Raw genomic sequence first — 17,244 nt, forward strand, 5'->3', positions numbered from 1 at the left:
AAGGGTATAACATGCTCGGCATGTAAATAGCCTTGCGCTATATCCTTATACACCGAAAATTTCTTATTAAAAAGAAAAACATAGACCAACATTTTTTTGGATCACACTGGATCACATTAATGTATCCATTCTGAAAATTGATTTATTGTTCTTTTGATGGCATCAAATATTCGGTATTTCGAAATAGCTTTGATTTAATACTTAAGAATCGCTTAGCCAAAATCCAAATGTAGTAGCTTAATTGAGGGAAACTTAGCTGCAACTCCTTTACGAAGTTTATACAAACCTTAACATTGGGAAACTTTTATTATTTTACTTTTTTGATCTCTGAAAAAATGCAGTAACGAACACCATAAAAAAAAAAAAAACATGACATTCTAAATATAATCTTTCATGTATTCATTAGAAGTAAGAGCAAAAAGCGTATAAAATAGTAAATAATTTTTTTTTTTTTCACAAATTGCAAATGAAATTTAAATGTTAAATGTGATTAAAAATATATTATGAATGTCGTTAAAAGAAAACCCGAGTACAGAAAGCGAAAAACAACGGAAATTTGTTGATTGCCGCCAATCGATCTAAAAAGTAATGAAGCTGACATGCAATTTGTAAATGTATAAATGCTTCATCATATTATATAATATATAGTAATTGTAATTCAAACGTACTTTCAGATATAAGACACGCACTAAACGTACATACATATATCCATATATTTATATATGGATGTATATTAGAGGATCTGATTCATTCATGACATTATATACATATACAATTATTAGCCAACTGCGAATGAAAACAGCTTTGATAAGTTGCAAGTATTCGGTTTTCATTTTATTGAATGCTAAATTCTGTGAACTGTGTGTATGTCTACAATAATTTATGCGTACAATTAATAATAAATTCTAAAATGTAACTAATAACTATTTAGGTCGCAGTTCAAACGATTATGCTAAATGCAAACAAAAGCGAGAAACGTAAGTAGAAACATTAATTACACTTACAGACGACTGTAAAAGAAGAGTGCGTTCTTTAGAATGCGGCTGATAATCCTTTAACTCTTAATTAATCTGATTACTGGTAACGAAACAATACTGTCTAATTATGTACGCTGGCTTGTTCTTTGTCTATGGCCTAAAGCTAATTAATTTAATTTACACGAAATATCTAAAAAGAGTCCATACACGGCTTAGCAAATGAAGTCGGCGTTCATGTCACTGGGCCTAAACGGTAGCATTAATTCCTTGCAGCGTAACATAACGAATCGCTCCAATTCGCAGCCAGCACTAATGATCAGAGGAAACAGCATTATTATTGTTATGGACTGGGACGGGACGTGTAGCTACTCACTCGTAAATCTCATTGCCCTCGATATTATACAGATCGCAGTTTTTGAACACTAACTGGATATCGTTGAGCAGCTCCTCGTTCAAATGATATTCGCCCATGTTTAGCTTGGACTTGATTTTAGCCAGATCCATGGGCGACTTAATTATCTTATGATAATCCGGAACCTCGGAGGTCAAAACTGGTCGCAGGAAAGGCCACGCAGCCTGATGCTTCATTGTCTGCTCCAGCAGATCGTATAGGGCGGCGCTATTTAGTGGCAGATTGTCATTGGTGCGGCGTCCTGAACGACGATTGTTGTTATTACTGGTATTGTTATTATTATTATTAATATTGTTGTTGGCAGCAGACTTGTCCAGGGAAATGCGCAACGAGTTGCGCGAGGACCGCGCACGCTTTGCCTGCGGCTCCTCGTGATCCTCATCATCGTCGGCATCGCCATCGACTGTAAACATCATATGTTTTTATAATTTGGCATTTGCAAAACAAAATATAGCATTACCATGACTGGGGCGACGTCGGGAGCGTTGTGATTCATTTGTTTTGCACTTTTTGCATACAAAATCCGTGCGAGGCTGTCGCTTTAATTTGACGCACTCCAGATGATACCACTCGGAGCAGCGGGAACAACAAACTTCGCAGCCGTCATAGAAACATGTCTGGCATACCTTTTCATCCTCGCTAGGCATAAATAACTTGCATATTACATTTTGTTCACAGTGGTTTAACTTATTCAGAACTTACGTTCCATCCTCCTCTTCGTTGTCCTCGTCTGCTTCAGCTTCATCAGCTTCCACTGAGTCATCATCAGCGGCTTCATCATCATCTTCCTGCATGGCATCTTCAATTTCTTTGGATTTCAATCGCCTGCTACTGCGGCGTGCACTTGAGCCTTTTGCTGCCGCCTTACCATTGGCCTTAACGGATATAGAAGAAGCTTCGCTCTTATCGTCTTGTGCATCGCTGAGCTCAGTTTCCTCATTATCACTGCCCTCATCGTCTTCGTCTTCATCGTTTCCGTCACTGTCTGCAACACCCTCATCGACATCCTCGTCTACCTCGTCCACAATGAACTTGCGTTTCTTCTGGGCAGCGCGTTTCTTTTGCTCCTGATGCTTGTCGTCGGTGGCATTAATCAAGCCGAGATTCTTTACACATGTGTGGCAGTACCAGTTGCCTTCCGGCACTGTGCGCATCTTTGGCTTCATGCAGAACATGTGAGTGCCGCCGTTGCACTGGTCGCAGAGCAGCATTTTCTCCGGATCGGTGCCGCGTCGGCATACCTTACACAGTGACTTGTTTGTGGAATGCTTCCACAGTATGGAGTCGTGCAGAATGTTAAGATGAAGAAAGATCTGGGCATAGCTAGTGCTCTCCATGAGCGACACCTCCCACTGCTGCAGCCTGGACTCGCAGATCAGCTTCTGCTGATCCTGCTTAGTGTCTTGGCGTTTCTTGGTGAAGCCGAATGGCTCCTTTAGAAAACGACGACCAATCGCTTGCTCCACCTGCAACAGTGCACTGGCCAAGTTGCGAACTTGAGTCCGATGTGTCTGGGATTCGGTCGAGGACGCGTCTTGGCTTTGGCTAATGTATTGACCTGGATCCCGATACTTGCCATACTTCTTTCGCGCATACTGGTTCAGAAAAATGGCATCCTCATCTTTATCGTCATCTTGGTCGTCGTAATCCTCGTGCGACTCATTGTCCGAATCGGCGGGCACCTCATCGCTGTACATCAGACCAGGTCCCCACTGCAACTTGCACTGAGCATCAAAGTCATCTTGCAGCAGCTGCTGACGCCACTTTTCCATGTCCTTGATCTTCAGCCGGCCCAAGTCACCGGTGTAAATGTCTGTCTCGAACTGCAGAATACAATCCACGAGATGCAATCGCAAAACCTCGTTAAGTTCCGTTCCCTCAGGCAGACCGAAATTAGCCTGACCATATTTACGCTGCGTCTCCGAATGCATCGTGCTGATGAACTTGTTGCGTTTCTTTTCGCTGTCCAGGCTAAGCAGCTCGTGCGGGCAGCTCTTCACATGCTGCTCGATTAGAGCGCGCAGCTGAGTAAGTTCGTCCAGCAGTTCCGATTCCCGCCACCCGAGCGGATTCAGGGATCTTATCAATGCATCAATCTCTTCAGCCTGGTAGATGTATGACCAGACCTTGCGCTGTGGATGGTGCTCATCATGGACAATACAGTTGGCGCTATCGCCACTGCACATTAGCAGCTCGAATTGTGTAGGCGGAGTCTGCTCCTCATCGTCCCCGGCCGCCACATCCATCTGCTCCCCCGATTGTCCTTGTCCGTGGCCATTTAGCCGATTCTCTTGGTTCTCTTTATTCTCGAGCGATTGTTTGTTGTTTGGTTTGCGCCTCTTTTTATCTTCCTCGCTATATAGCTTTACCAAATAGATACGCAAATCTTTGCGCACCTTTGGCAACTGTGCCTGCTTGCGCAGCTCGGCGGGCGACTTGTTTACCGGCGGTTGGGCTAGACACGTGTCCATCATACTATCCGGTGAATGTTCTATAAAAATGCCCGGCATGGACTCCAGCACATAGTACTTGCGATAGCATCTATCCATGCCCAAGTAGACCAAAAAGTTAAACAGCTCCGAGTGCAGCTTGAGCACCTGCTGCTCGTGCTTGCGCTGCTCCCGATCCGACTGTGCCAGCAAATCGGCAATGCGGCGATTAAGCTGCTCACCCAGCGCCTTTTTCTTCTCCGCATCCTGTTTCACCTCATCTGTCAGGCACTGCTGATGGTGCTCGTTGGTTAGCCTACGTTTGGTCATCTCGAGTGCAGCCAGGCGCCTATTCTCGGCAATGATCAGGGCGCGCAGTTCAGTTTTCGCCTTGGCCGTCCGCTCCATGCGTTCCTCAACGACGTTTATAGTGCCCGAGTAGGTTAAGATCTGCGCCATCAGGCAGTTTATTATACGCATAATGTCCTCAAATTCCAGCTGAGCAATGCAATTGGTTTTGAGGGCACGCAAAATGTGAGCGTACTGTAGGCGCAGCTGCAGACCAGGATCCTCACGCGATGAGTAGCCATTACGGTACATAATGCGCCACTTTTCTGCCTTTTCTAGTACAGCCGCACCTGAGGCCAACAAGTGCAGCCGTAGAACCTCGCTCAGGGTGAGTGCGTCCAGTGGCAGTTCGTTCAGATTAAAAGAGAAATGCCGCTTGGCATATCGATGGGAATTTGAGGCATTATACATGCTGATGTATGGCTCCCGTGTTGCCGGCGTGCGCCCAAGCGCGTATGCTACCGGGCACTCCTCCTCCTCCTCCTTTTGCAGATCAAAGATTGTGCCCAAGAGCACAAGCAGTATGTCGGAAAGTGGACCGGCCACCTCGCGTGCGCTAAAGGCGCGCGACATTTCGTAGAAACTAAGATTTTGGCGAAACACCTCTACGCCGGAAAGCAGTCCACGGTATGTGTGCATAAATTCGCGCAGCATAAAGGCATCGCCCAAAAGCTGAACCGGCAGAAATGTTACAATTGGATGATACGTGGGCAACACGGACTGATCGCTGCGCTCCAGATCATCCGTTTTGGTTGTCAGATCGTAACATTCTTGCTCCACACGCGACATTAATTCGGCCTTTTTCTGTGCCTTTTCTCGCTCCATTTCCGCACATTTGGCTAGCTTTTCCAGGCGAATGCGCTCCATTTCTTCGGCCAGTAATTTCGCTTTGGCCTCGGTATCGGCCTTGCTCTTAACAGTCGATTCCTCTCCCTTGACAATGTACTTGTTTAGTGTTGATTGCTTTTTGGTATCCTTAGCCTCGGGTCGCTTTATTTTTGCCGGCGAGTAGCGCGGCATTTTGCCAATAAAGATGCTGGAAAAGTTGATGTTCGGCTCGGTCACATATTGCTTATAGATCTCAGGCTTAGGCCGCAAAATCCCATCCACACGAATCACGTTATTTTTGATGAACATGGCCAAATTCTCTTGGTTAAACTCGGCGCGCTGGCGACGCAACTGCTCGAAGGGCGCATTTATTTCATTACCGTTGGGCGCACGTAAACGATACTCCAGCTGTTCGGTGTCCTCGTAAATGCCATTGCCGGGCTCCGGCATGTTGTCGCCCGGCTTAATGCCCACCACTTTGAAAACTGTGTTCTTCTTGTTTGTAACGGTCACCTCCTCATTGAGAAAGAAGCGTTTACGCAGAAACTTGGACACAATCAAATTAAGCGTCTTGACAGCCGACTGGCGTGCATGTTCGATTACTAGCAGGACGGGCGCACGTAAGCTCTGTTTAAACTGTTCCATCTTTTTGCGGGCAACGCGTTCGCTTTTCACCGCCTCCTCGTAGGTGAGGCCATCCTTGCCAGTGGCCTCACACTGCCAAACCGTCGAGTTTATGGCCATAACATGTCGAAAATAGTTTCTGAAAATGTGCAACGATTAGATGAAGGCTTCAAGATTATTGTTTCAATTGAGAGGCTGGAATTACTTTATACCTAGTATTTTAAAAAATAAAGTTATCTTTAGTGTGTCGAGGATTAAATACCCTTACAGACATAAATAACAAATGTACAATATATTTGTTTTTAAGGATCTCACAACGGAGTTTTCTCTACATTTTCAGCGGATTGTTTCTTTAATTGATATAAATTAGAATAGTAAACCGATTTTAATGATATTTACTCCATATGTTTTGCGCATTTCTTCAACACAATCATTTTTTTATACAAAAACTTATGTATTTGAAATTGGTTTTAATATGACTTAGTTGGTAACAAAGAATTTGCAATGTTTTGTATATAAAAACTACAGATTTAACGCATGTCTTCATAAAATCTAATTGAAAGAGTACTCCCATATACTCCGAATCAATATTATGAACATATATTACTTATGAATAAACATAAATAATATTTCAGTTTATATATTTAAAATCTAATGCTACCAGGGTGGCAACGCTGCCAATAGCAGCTGTGAATTATATTCGCGCGCTTTCCATTGCTGCCGCTAGCGACACTTTCCAAGCTGACAAAATGTTTTTGCATGTATCGTTTGGCCGAAGCATGCGTTCATCATCTTCGTTTTGTTGTATACTTTAGCGCAATGTTTGCTTTGTCGTTGCTATACTGCTGCAGCAAGCAGCATTTGATAAAAGGCAAAACAAATTAAGGCTAACGCATTCGACTTACTCGTAATCGCGGAATATGCGCTTGGTAATATAACAGCAGAAGACCAAATCGTTGTCGTGGAATGTTTCATTTTTGCCCTCTGTTTGATTTAGATCAAAACCGTCGCGTTTGCAAATCGGCATGTTTGCCTATTTGTTCCTGAACTCGTTTTTAATTTTATTATAACAGTGTGTAAAGGTGTATGTTTGTGTATGTGTGCGCGCGCGAAGGAGCAGCACAGGGCACGCGACGGACTGAGTGGTAACAGACAGTGACCAATAAAAGGCGCCCAATTTTTTTGCAAGCAGGCAAACGAAATCGTCGTCAAGCTACGCACTATAATATGCCCTCAATTAAAAAATGCAATTGGCCACTTTATTAACGTTTGCACTAGCTTTATTTAGCCTTTTACACTAAAATTTCACTTAATTGCCTTAAAAATATAATTTTCACGCGCGCCTTGCGAATTTCGCTTGGCGTTTGAGATGCTAATGGTACATGGGCCTGTTAATATCGATGAATAGTACGTAAACAAGCTCAAGCGTCGCTAGCATTGTCTACCGATAGTTTACGCGCCATTCAGGCTAGTGCTGGAAAACGCTTACATAATATTTAATTAAATTTCTTCCATTTTGAAAGTGTGTTGTATATTATTATAGTTTGGCAAAAAAATTCACAAATTCAAATAAAATTGATTTAAATTCAACTTTTTACATTCGGAATAATTTTCAAAATAATGATTGCAATGAACAATGCTCGCATGATCTACACAGATATCGATTTAACATGTATCGATAAGACATCAACAACTCTACTGCAAAACGGAATAAAAGAACCACACACAAAAAAAGTTTGCGGAAAAGGAAAAGTGCATATGAATGTCTAAAAAAATACAACGCAGCGGCATTATTAATAGCAATGTGCAAAAAACAGTGTAAAACGAAAAACATGCGCTGCCGCGTATGACGAAAAAATTTGTTTTCAACTAATTAAATAGGTAGGCCTCTGGCTCAGCCTCACTGGCGCAACGAGCAGGCTGCTTCATATCATTCTTTCGCTGTTGTCTTCCTCTTTGCTTCGTGCGACACAAGCAACAGCAGTAACACACAGCAGAACGATATTTTTGTCGAGGGGCAAAAACTGTACGCGCTCTGTTGTGTTATGTTGTGCGAGTGTGCGTGTGTGTGTGTTGAAGCGGGAGGGCGCAACGCGGGGCCCAAATATTGTACAAAAGTTTAATGCCTCGTTTTGTTTCTACTTATGCAAATTGCAGTCTGTGTTCCGTTTCTGTATCTTGGTGTGCGTGTGCTACAAACTTGCTGCCTTAGTGTAATTTATCAACTCGACGGATTCCCACCCCCTATTTTTGTGTGGCACCCCAAAGTGAACCTAAACCTTAAATGATAATGGTTCGCAGACGCGCACGGCCCGCCAAAGAGCCCGCCTTAATGGTGGTTACCTCTAACGGGGTCGACGCAAACAGCGACGCGACGTTGGCTCTGCCGTTTAATGGCGAACCAATCAGCGCCGTGGCTGCGACGGCCACCAATAATCTGCTGGATGATCAATACTTTGCCAGCCCCAAGCGAAAAGACTGCCGTCTTATGAAAACGCATGAAAATCTCAATGCGGCGGAAGATTCACAATGTCACAGCAAAGACAACAACAACAAGGCTAATGGCAATTCAACCAAGTCTGAAACTGGCCGCACAATTGGTAAGCTTTTTTTGAGTGCATTTTGAGGTTAACTTTAGCACACTCACAGCCTCCCCTCCCTATTGCATAGGTGTTCAATTGGCAACGCGTTCGCAAACACGCACCATTGAGAACTTCTTTAAAGCGAATGCGGCTGCAAAAAGCCAACAAATATCTACTATTCTATCAGATACAGTAATAGCTACAACTACAACAGCAGAGCAAAAGACAATAACAATAAGTGGCGCCTTAGATGACGAATTGGAGGAAGAGGAATCTCTCCTGTATGACGCACACTCCATAGCGTCGCCTTCCACCAGTACCAGCTCTCCATCTTATCCAAACGATGATCTGGAAACTGACAACAGCTCCGAGCTGGGCAGTAACTACACATCTATAGACACAGCTACACACATACAAGTAGACATTCACACACAAACCGACCCACACATAGACACATCTACAAACACGGCTGCCTTTCAGACGCATCGCTCAACGCTGCGCGACAGTCACAGCTCGTCGCATAGCAGCAGCAGCAGCAGCGCTGCGACTTCCGATAATATATTTCTGCAGGAGCCAGTGCTGACGTTGGACATCGATCGCACGCCCACAAAGGCCTCTAGCATTCGCATTAACAAAAGCTTTGAGCTGGCAAGTGCCGTATTCTCATCACCGCCTTCTGTGCTGAGTGCTTGCGTGCTAAACGGTCGCTTCAATCAGATTGTTACGCTCAATGGCCATGGGCAGGGGGAGGAGCAAGAGCATGAACAAGAACAGCACCAGCTGCAGCAACCGCTGAGCGGTTTTGAATTGGACCAAAATGACAGCAGTTCCTGCGACAGTGGCGTCGCCTGTTGCTTGACGGCTGGCACATCGCCTGCGGTGGCGGGCAATCGACGACGTAAGCCCGCGACTCCACACCGCATACTATGCCCCTCGCCTATCAAGACGATGCCGCGCGACACAGTGCTGCTGAAGGGCGATGCGTTGTCGCCTCGCAAGTCGCCGCGTAAACTGCAAATGCAGCTGGCCGCAAGCAACGCGTGCAAGTCGCGACGAAGACTGAATCAGCCAAAGCCACAAGCGCCTTACCAGCAGCCCAGCCCAGCGCCAAGTGAAGATGTCGTATTGGTGGACGACGGTGAAGACGATGACGATGATGTGCATGCGTTACTCAAGGCTGCAGAGGAGCGTGAAAATATGAACAAAGCCAAGGCAATGCCCAAACCGGCTACAGTAGCAGCAGCAGCGGTCAAGCCAAAGGCATCTACCAAACCGGCCAAGGCCAGGACAATGGCGGCCAAATCCCAACCACTGGCCGCAACAAATGGCAATCGTGAGCTGACCGAATTTTTCCCGGTGCGGCGCAGCGTTCGCAAAACTAAAACGGCCGTCAAAGAGGAAATGATGCGTAATCTGGAGCAGGCCGTGCTCGAGGAGCGCTGCGAGGGTCTGCAGGTTCGCCACTTTATGGGCAAGGGGCGGGGCGTTGTCGCAGTACGTCGGTTCAAGCGTAACGAGTTTGTCGTCGAATATGTGGGTGATCTCATTGCGATCAGCGAGGCCACTGAACGCGAACGTCGTTATGCGCTGGACGAGAATGCCGGCTGCTATATGTACTACTTTAAGCATAAGAACCAACAGTACTGCATCGATGCCACCATTGACACCGGCAAGTTGGGTCGCCTTATCAATCACTCCCGCAACGGCAATTTGATGACCAAAGTGGTTGTCATCAAGCAACGACCACATTTGGTGCTGCTAGCCAAGGATGACATTGAGCCCGGCGAGGAGTTAACATATGACTATGGCGATCGTTCCAAGGAATCGCTGCTCCATCATCCATGGCTGGCATTCTGAGCCATTGGCTCATGACAAATGTCATTATCTAAATAAATAATAGTAGCCTAGATATTCTTTAATGAAAATTTGAAAGAAACAAAAACTGTTAGTGCAAAATATCGTAAAGGATAGAGAGCATCATCATCATATTTTTGGATCTGTTAGCGTTTTTCCTTTGTTGTAAGGCATCGATTATGAAACTGTTGAACATTTAGACGAAGTTGAAGCGATTGAAGCTGATGATTATGACATAAACATTGCATTCACATTTATAATGAAATCGTACACACTATTTATATAGGACTAGGTATATATATGTAATATTGCTAATAATTATGTACTATTTACTGCCATAGTGCTATCTATATACACCCCGTGCACCTCGCCAATCCCAATCCAAAAACAAAACAAAACCCCTGACTAGATATTTATATATTATTATTGCATCAACATCTCTTAACACGCGCGTTTGACGAGGCTTCCTGTAGCGTCCACTGGCAGAGTCCTACTTACTGAGAGATTGCCTGAGAAATAGATATCATCCGGTGTTTCTCTATGCACATCACCCAATGAGCTTCCTATAAGCAGGTTTCAAGTACTCCAACACGCTTTACAGCGAGTCTCCTAGTAGAATCATGAATCTAATTATATATGCCGTCGCCGCTCCCCGTCCCCACAAACTTAAATGATAAGTAACGCAAGATTGTATTGCAACAAAAATTTGGTTCAAATAAACGTAAATTGTTTTTTTTTTTTCAATTACTATATATATTTTTTATTTTTATTATACTCTGCGCATATATATTTATACAGTACATTATCTATTAATTGTATAATATAATTTTGTAGCACATAATACATTGATTTTAATTCAAGGCGCAAAACCATTTTATATATCATTAATATTTGTTTAAAATTTGATTAGCAAAATAAAAACAAAGCACACACGAATGCATAATTTACAGTTAAGTCTACGTCTAAAGCATCGATTGGAATTTAGTTTGTAATTTATAATTGTTTTACTTTCACACACACACACACACCCAACACATGCACACTCACAACACAAACAAACATGAAGCGAAAATAAATAAAAACATTAACACAAAAAATCTGAAGCCAATTGTTTATCTTGTTTTCACTTTGGAGATCATGGCAAACTATGACAACACATGGAATGCACGCGCCTTTTTTTTTTAATTTCATTTTTTTTTTTTTGATCAAACGTAACAAAATTTATAAGTTATAATAATACATTACAAACATTAGGTGTATATAGAAAATATATGCTTAGGCGGGTTACGTTTTTGTTGTTGAATTTTTAAAATATATAACACACTATGGAATGGCTGGGGAGATTTGTGATATTTGATATTAACAAAACTCTTGCAAGCATTAACTTAAGCCAACTCGTAAGGGGTCAAAACTGGGCTAATAACTAAGCTGGGCTTGCGTAAAGTGATATTAAAAGGACAAACATATCTTAATTAGACTTTGGGAAACTTGTTAAACAGGAAAGCAAATAAAAGGCATTTGGGGTTCACTGACTTAATTAAAGTCGCCGTTGCTAAATGTTGAGATAATATCGCTAACAACGTTCTATGAAACATGCTATACAGTCTAAACACATCCACTTATTATATAATCAAGAGGCTATAACTAAAGGCTATTACTAATTGCTGAGTTTTTAAGTTTTCGGCCAAATAATCAAATAATTCTTAAATTTTACAAATATATAATCAATTTAAGTTTTATACACAATATTGCACTAGAGTTCATTTTCGACGCGAGTAGATTTTCATTGCTTTGACTACAGTTATCTTCTACGACTAACAACAACAATGACAATGACAACAACAACAGCAACACGCACATTAACAATAACAAGAGCCTAATTGCTCGCAGTTGCTCTCACAATATATGTTAAACCTATATAGCAAATATCTAGACGGATTCATAATACTGACTGATGCGTTGCCTACGTCAAGATGCTCGCCTCGGCTACGAGTGGGCGTGCCCGCGGCACCAACAACATTGAGGATTGCTGCTGCTGTTGCGGCCGCAACTTTTTCGCGTTGCGCAGCTTTTGTCATTTCTTGGCACTAAAACTGGGCTTGGGCAGCGAACTCATGAAGGCACCCGCATTGGTGGGCAATGCTGGCGCCACAAAGCTCAGATCGGGTATTAGGGATATGCGTGGTGCCACCTTTGCATTGCTCAGATGGAATTGCTGGCGATGCTGTTGATGTTGCTGTTGCTGCTGCAACTGTTGCTGGTGGTGTTGATGATGCTGATGCTGATAAGTTGCGGGTACTCCGTTTGCTGTTGCTGTCGGTGCTGTGGAGAAGTCGTGCATCATGTGAACCTGCTGGGGTACATTATTATTGTTGTTGTTGTTGCTGCTGCTGCTTTGATATTTGGGCACTATATTGCTATGTGCATGCGGCTGTTGTTGCTGTTGATAGAGACTCAGCGGATTATTGTAAAAGTTGGCGCTCTGCCAGGCGCCCGAATTAAACTGCGGCGCAGCGCGCACAGGCAACGCCGTGCTGCTCACAAAGTCCGACCAGTCATCCTCTTTTTGGGACGCAGCTGTGATTGGTGGGGCCTTTCGTGCTCTCTGCACATTTAACACATTATTGTTGTGGTTGTTTTGTTGCTGCTGTTGCACGGGCACGGAAACAAAATCGGACCACTCATCATCCTCGTGATGTTGCTTCTGTTGCTGCTTGGGTGACTGTTGTGCCACGCTGGCACTTATCGTTGGGGGCTTGAACTGATGCGAGAATAGCTCCTCGATGCGCGCCAATTCCTCGGCATTGATGCTGGCCAGCGCATTGTCGCCCCACTCAATGCTGGGCTTGGCCAATGGAATTGTCTGTGGCAACAGTATGGCCGGACTGAGTATCATTTGCTCCCCGAATGTGGGTGTGCCGTTACGTGGCGGCTGCAAATGGGCGGCGTTTTTGACGGCGGGTACAGACTGAAAATCACTGAAATCATCATCCTCTGTTGTTGGTTTGCCCGAGGCGCTCAGCTTGCTGGGTGAGTCGAGACCGTAGGGCGGTGGCTTGTACTCCACATCGCGATATTCCTTCTTGACAACCGTCTCATCAATAATAATACCAGCGGAGGCAATCTCGTAGTCGAAATCAATGGGCGCAAGGGTTGTGGTTTTGGCCACCGCTGTGTCTGATTTGGAGGGTGTATAAATATGCGTCTCCTTGAGCGGCAGCGTAAAGCTATTACTGCTGCTGCAGCTGCTGTTGGTAACCTCATGCAACTGCTGGCTGCTGACTGTGGGTGGAGGTGGCGGTGATGGTGATGGCGACGGTGACTCTCTCAGATCAAGCTGCTGCTGCTGCTGAGAGAGTTGCTCAGCGTCGTCGAAGCCGTGGCCATTGCCGTCTGTTGATAGAGTAGGCGATAGCGGCGCTGTTGCTGCTGCAGCAGCAAATACTGATGATGTTGCTGGGGCGTCATCAAGGCAGGCGGCGGCGGGCAAGGCGTCAGTTGCTTCATCGGAGCTGCAGTTGGCGTCGTTGGTCGCGCCTTGCCCATAAGCAGAGCTAGGCTGCGCTTGAGCTTGGCCCGTCTCTGTTGCTGCGGTGGCTGCGTCAAGTCCTGTGAACCACACAAAAGATCAGCATTAATATGGCGAAATCAGTAATAATATTTGGCATATACAAATGCACAACATTAGTACTAAAATGCTGGATTGACGAGTGCAGTAGTTGGATGTGGGGGGGTGGTAGTGTTTGGCAGCGAGAGGTAACAAGAATTGAGGAGAAATAGTTGGAGTTGCAAAGACTTTAAGAAAGAAAAAAAAAAACAGTATAAAAAACAGTTCACACAACTACAACACGGAGCACGGAGCCAACGAAACTTACTAAGATCCAGCAAGGCGCAGTGAGCAGTAAAATAAGTGTTTGTTGTTGTTGTTGTTGTGGTTGTTGTTGTTATTGCATGATTGTTATTGTTGCGGATGGTGGCAAAATGTGTAACAAAATTGTGCATATCATTGTCATTGGCATAGGCATAGGCATTGTTGTTGTTGTTGTGGTTGATTGTCATATTGTCATTATCATTATCATTAAGTAGTTCCATCAGTGGCAGTTGCGCATCCAAGGCATCGTGAATATTGTTGTTGTTATTGTTGACGTTGTGGGAGTAGTTAGAGGTAACAAGATTTATTTTATCAGCATTAGCCACCATCGTTTCTTGGTCTATTTGTTGTTGTTCCAATTGTAAAGTCTGTACATGTGATTCTAAATACAATTTATCATAAGGATAAATTTGAGTACAAAAATGTTGGGCACAAGAAACAAGTGAAAATAACGGTATTTTTGCTCTTTAATACCCTTGCAGAAGTTAAATTCCGAATCAAGTCTCAAATCGAGCTGCAAAGCACCGTGTGTTTTTGTATTCTTTTCGATATAATTAGGGTATAAAAATCTATTCCTGCAAGTGATATAACATAATGTCTAACCACTATAAGCTGTTAGGGTATTGTAACTAGCTTTTGGACGATATCATATGTTTATGGTTTTGAAATAAATAATTCCAATATAATTTGTAGGTTTTTCTATACGGTATAGCTAATATTTTTCTAGAACTCATCTGCGCCCGATTCGGTTCATAAGTGAACAATTTATTGTTTTGTGTAAAACATTTGTAAAAATATCGCATGCTGTTCTAATCTCAACCTTGAGTTAACAGAAATATTTAAAAAGCTTAAGGCATTTAGTTAAATAAAAGTGTTTCGCAACAATCTTTTGAATTATATCTGCAAGGGCATGACAACTTCGGTCTACCGAAGAGTTAACAATTTGCAAGAACCTTTTATTAAATGAAAATAAGGAAAACGCATGTAAAACAAAACGAAAGAGAGAAAGAGCAGCCAATAAACGGCAGGCCAATTGTTTATTCAGTTGGAAAGCGAAAGCAAGTGGATCAACAAAACTGTCTCGGGAAAGAGCGAACGAGAGGCGGTGGCAATTTTGGTTACGAGAATCGTGTGTAGCGGTTAATTTGCGGCAACTAAGTAGTGTAGGGTGTGCAATGTGTCTAGAAACTTACCCGGAAGTGGCTGCTGATTGGAGCTGCTGGTCGTGGGCCGCCAGCTAGTCATGGGCGCCTGTTGGGAGTCCAGCAAGGAAGGATTCGGTCCAGGCGCTGCAGACAACGGTTTGAGTGGTTTTAGAGGATCGAAGCTCAAATTGGCCGCAAATCGGGGCATAGATGAGTTCCACTTGTCGCCAAAGAGCTGCACGTAAAATAGGGATTAGCTTCAAAAAACAAAAGTATAGAGTTGCACGTACAATATTACGCGAATCAATGGCCAGTGAGCGCACCAAGGAATGTCGCATCTCTGAGTTGGCCCACTGATAGTCTAGAGCGTGCGCCTGCTCAATGGCACCGAAATGCAATGATTGCGTCTCAGCTAGCGGTGCGTGCTTGGTTGCAGGCTGCTCACAGCTCGACTCAAGATTGGGAAACATAATCTCCAGCACTGGCTTCACACGCTCGGTAATGCTTAGATGTGCAACAGCTGGCGGTGGTGGTTGCGGTAGCGTGGGCGCCGCTGTTGCAGGAGCGGACTCAAATGATGGCTCCGCAAAGTCACCGAAATCATCTTCATCATCTGCGGCTGCCTGCGTTGGTGCAGCTGGCGTTGCGGGCGTGACAAAATCCTGAAAATCATCAAAGCCATCATCCTGACTGGTGGTCGCCACTGGCTCCTCTGGCTCAACCACCATTGGAGCTGCAGCAAAGTCCGCAAAGTCGCCAAAGTCATCATCTTCTGCTTGAGCCTTAGCCTCAGCCTCGTCTTTATTTTCATTTGTTTCATTCTGCGGCGTTTCTGTAAAAGCTGATTCGCGGAACGCAGCAAAGTCAGACTCAGGCCTCGCGACAGGCATTTGGTTATGCAACGTAGGCGCCTGCTGAGTGGGCGTTTGCACAATCTCTATGGCAAAAAAGTCAGCGGCACCCTCGGGTATGAATAATTCTTTGGGTTTCTTTGGCGAACACTCCTCGTCGCTATCGTCGGACACATCCTCTAACGTCACCTGGTGACACACTGAGGGCGCTTTGGTTGCCTGCTCATCAGCTACTGGCGATAAGGTGCTGAGAGGCGTAACACTTTCACTGGAGTATAGACTTAGGCTGTCCAGTTTAAGCGAGGGCACATTATCATTGGTATTGGCTTCCTCCTCCTTCTCCTCCGTTTCCACCTCCAGCTGCTGCTCTGCCACGTTTGCAATTTCATCATGCCCCTCAGTGGCAGCTTCCACATCATTGCCTTGTGGTGCTGATATTTGCTGCTCCTTTGCCATATCAAAGTCGGGTGATTTCACCTGGTAATTAAAAGCCTCCGCTGTAGCTGCCACTATTTTAACAGAGCCATTGCTTAGATCGAGCGGCAGCGAGTGTGCGTTGTACTCTGCTGATGATATGGGCAATTCTGGCAGCGGTGGCACTGTAAGGGAGAGGTGTACTTCGTTAATAAACTTAGAGTAGAGTAGCTATAAAGAGCAATTACCTTTTGCATTAAGCGCAGCTTCGTTCGTGTCGGTGACTAATCCATACTCAGAGTATTCGTCAGCGTCGCCGTCTTCCAAGTGGAGTGTAGATTGCAGCCCCGAATCGTCATCGTCCTCACCAAAGTCAATCGGGGGTGGGGTGCTGCACAAGAGTGGCGGCGGTACATTTACCATTTTTTTGTGTGTCCTTTGTTCCAATTTCTGGCACTTGTTTCTGTTGTTGTTGTCGTGCTAATTTGGCCAACAGCAGCTGCAAACACTTCAGGAACTGTCGCGCTGGTCGCTGTGACGTTTTCAACCCGTTTACCTACGTATGTGTATAAGTTCTTGTGTGTGTGCGAATGTGTGTATTTGTGAGCCCACTCAAGGTCTGTGCTGGAATTTTTTTGCTTGACTTTATGTTACACACACGCGTCGACTTGGGGCTTTAAGTGTATTACTTATGTGTCACTTGCGTAATGATTTTGGAATAAAAAATATAAATCAAACGTTTTTATGTGTATAATTCGCCATGTTTTTAACAAAACATATTTTTTCCAGGCTTAGTTCTGACATTCAGACCTAGAGATGTGTGACATGTCACGAGCCACGAGTCACTATTGCAGACGAGTACCAAAAGTAACCGACTCATAAGCAAAATGCTTGTGAGTTAAAATTACA

General features: G+C 44.3%; 3 protein-coding genes across 5 annotated transcripts; 1 reads left to right on the top strand and 2 right to left on the bottom strand.

The window, feature by feature from the left end:
* Positions 1–382: 382 nt before the first annotated feature.
* On the bottom strand, positions 383–7,003 carry Acf (ATP-dependent chromatin assembly factor large subunit). Its single transcript, XM_002054405.4, has 5 exons — positions 6,524–7,003; positions 2,092–5,757; positions 1,850–2,028; positions 1,351–1,792; positions 383–1,286 (listed from the first exon to the last, which is right to left on the bottom strand). Exons 1-5 carry the CDS (start codon positions 6,643–6,645, stop codon positions 1,190–1,192), a joined length of 4,506 nt encoding a protein of 1,501 aa, XP_002054441.1. The 5' UTR covers positions 6,646–7,003; the 3' UTR covers positions 383–1,189.
* A 302-nt stretch (positions 7,004–7,305) lies between these two features.
* Set8 (SET domain containing 8) lies at positions 7,306–10,806 on the top strand. Of its 2 annotated transcripts, XM_002054404.4 has the most exons (3): positions 7,306–7,499; positions 7,776–8,218; positions 8,289–10,806. In XM_002054404.4, the coding sequence occupies exons 2-3, from the start codon at positions 7,903–7,905 to the stop codon at positions 10,055–10,057; spliced, it is 2,085 nt and encodes a 694-aa protein (XP_002054440.2). In that variant the 5' UTR covers positions 7,306–7,499; positions 7,776–7,902; the 3' UTR covers positions 10,058–10,806. The 2 variants fall into 2 exon arrangements, with proteins under 2 accessions (XP_002054440.2, XP_032294814.1); XM_032438923.2 differs by lacking the exon at positions 7,306–7,499 and having other exon boundaries at positions 7,581–8,218.
* A 211-nt stretch (positions 10,807–11,017) lies between these two features.
* On the bottom strand, positions 11,018–17,168 carry Afti (aftiphilin). 2 transcript variants are annotated; one of them, XM_002054403.4, is made up of 5 exons: positions 16,584–17,168; positions 15,361–16,520; positions 15,119–15,305; positions 13,930–14,307; positions 11,018–13,663 (listed from the first exon to the last, which is right to left on the bottom strand). In XM_002054403.4, exons 1-5 carry the CDS (start codon positions 16,756–16,758, stop codon positions 12,129–12,131), a joined length of 3,435 nt encoding a protein of 1,144 aa, XP_002054439.1. In that variant the 5' UTR covers positions 16,759–17,168; the 3' UTR covers positions 11,018–12,128. The 2 variants fall into 2 exon arrangements, with proteins under 2 accessions (XP_002054439.1, XP_015027696.1); XM_015172210.3 differs by lacking the exon at positions 13,930–14,307 and having other exon boundaries at positions 16,584–17,165.
* Between the last annotated feature and the right edge of the window lie 76 nt (positions 17,169–17,244).

This window comes from Drosophila virilis, chromosome 2, assembly GCF_030788295.1.
Source record: "Drosophila virilis strain 15010-1051.87 chromosome 2, Dvir_AGI_RSII-ME, whole genome shotgun sequence".
Lineage (NCBI taxonomy): Eukaryota > Metazoa > Arthropoda > Insecta > Diptera > Drosophilidae > Drosophila > Drosophila virilis.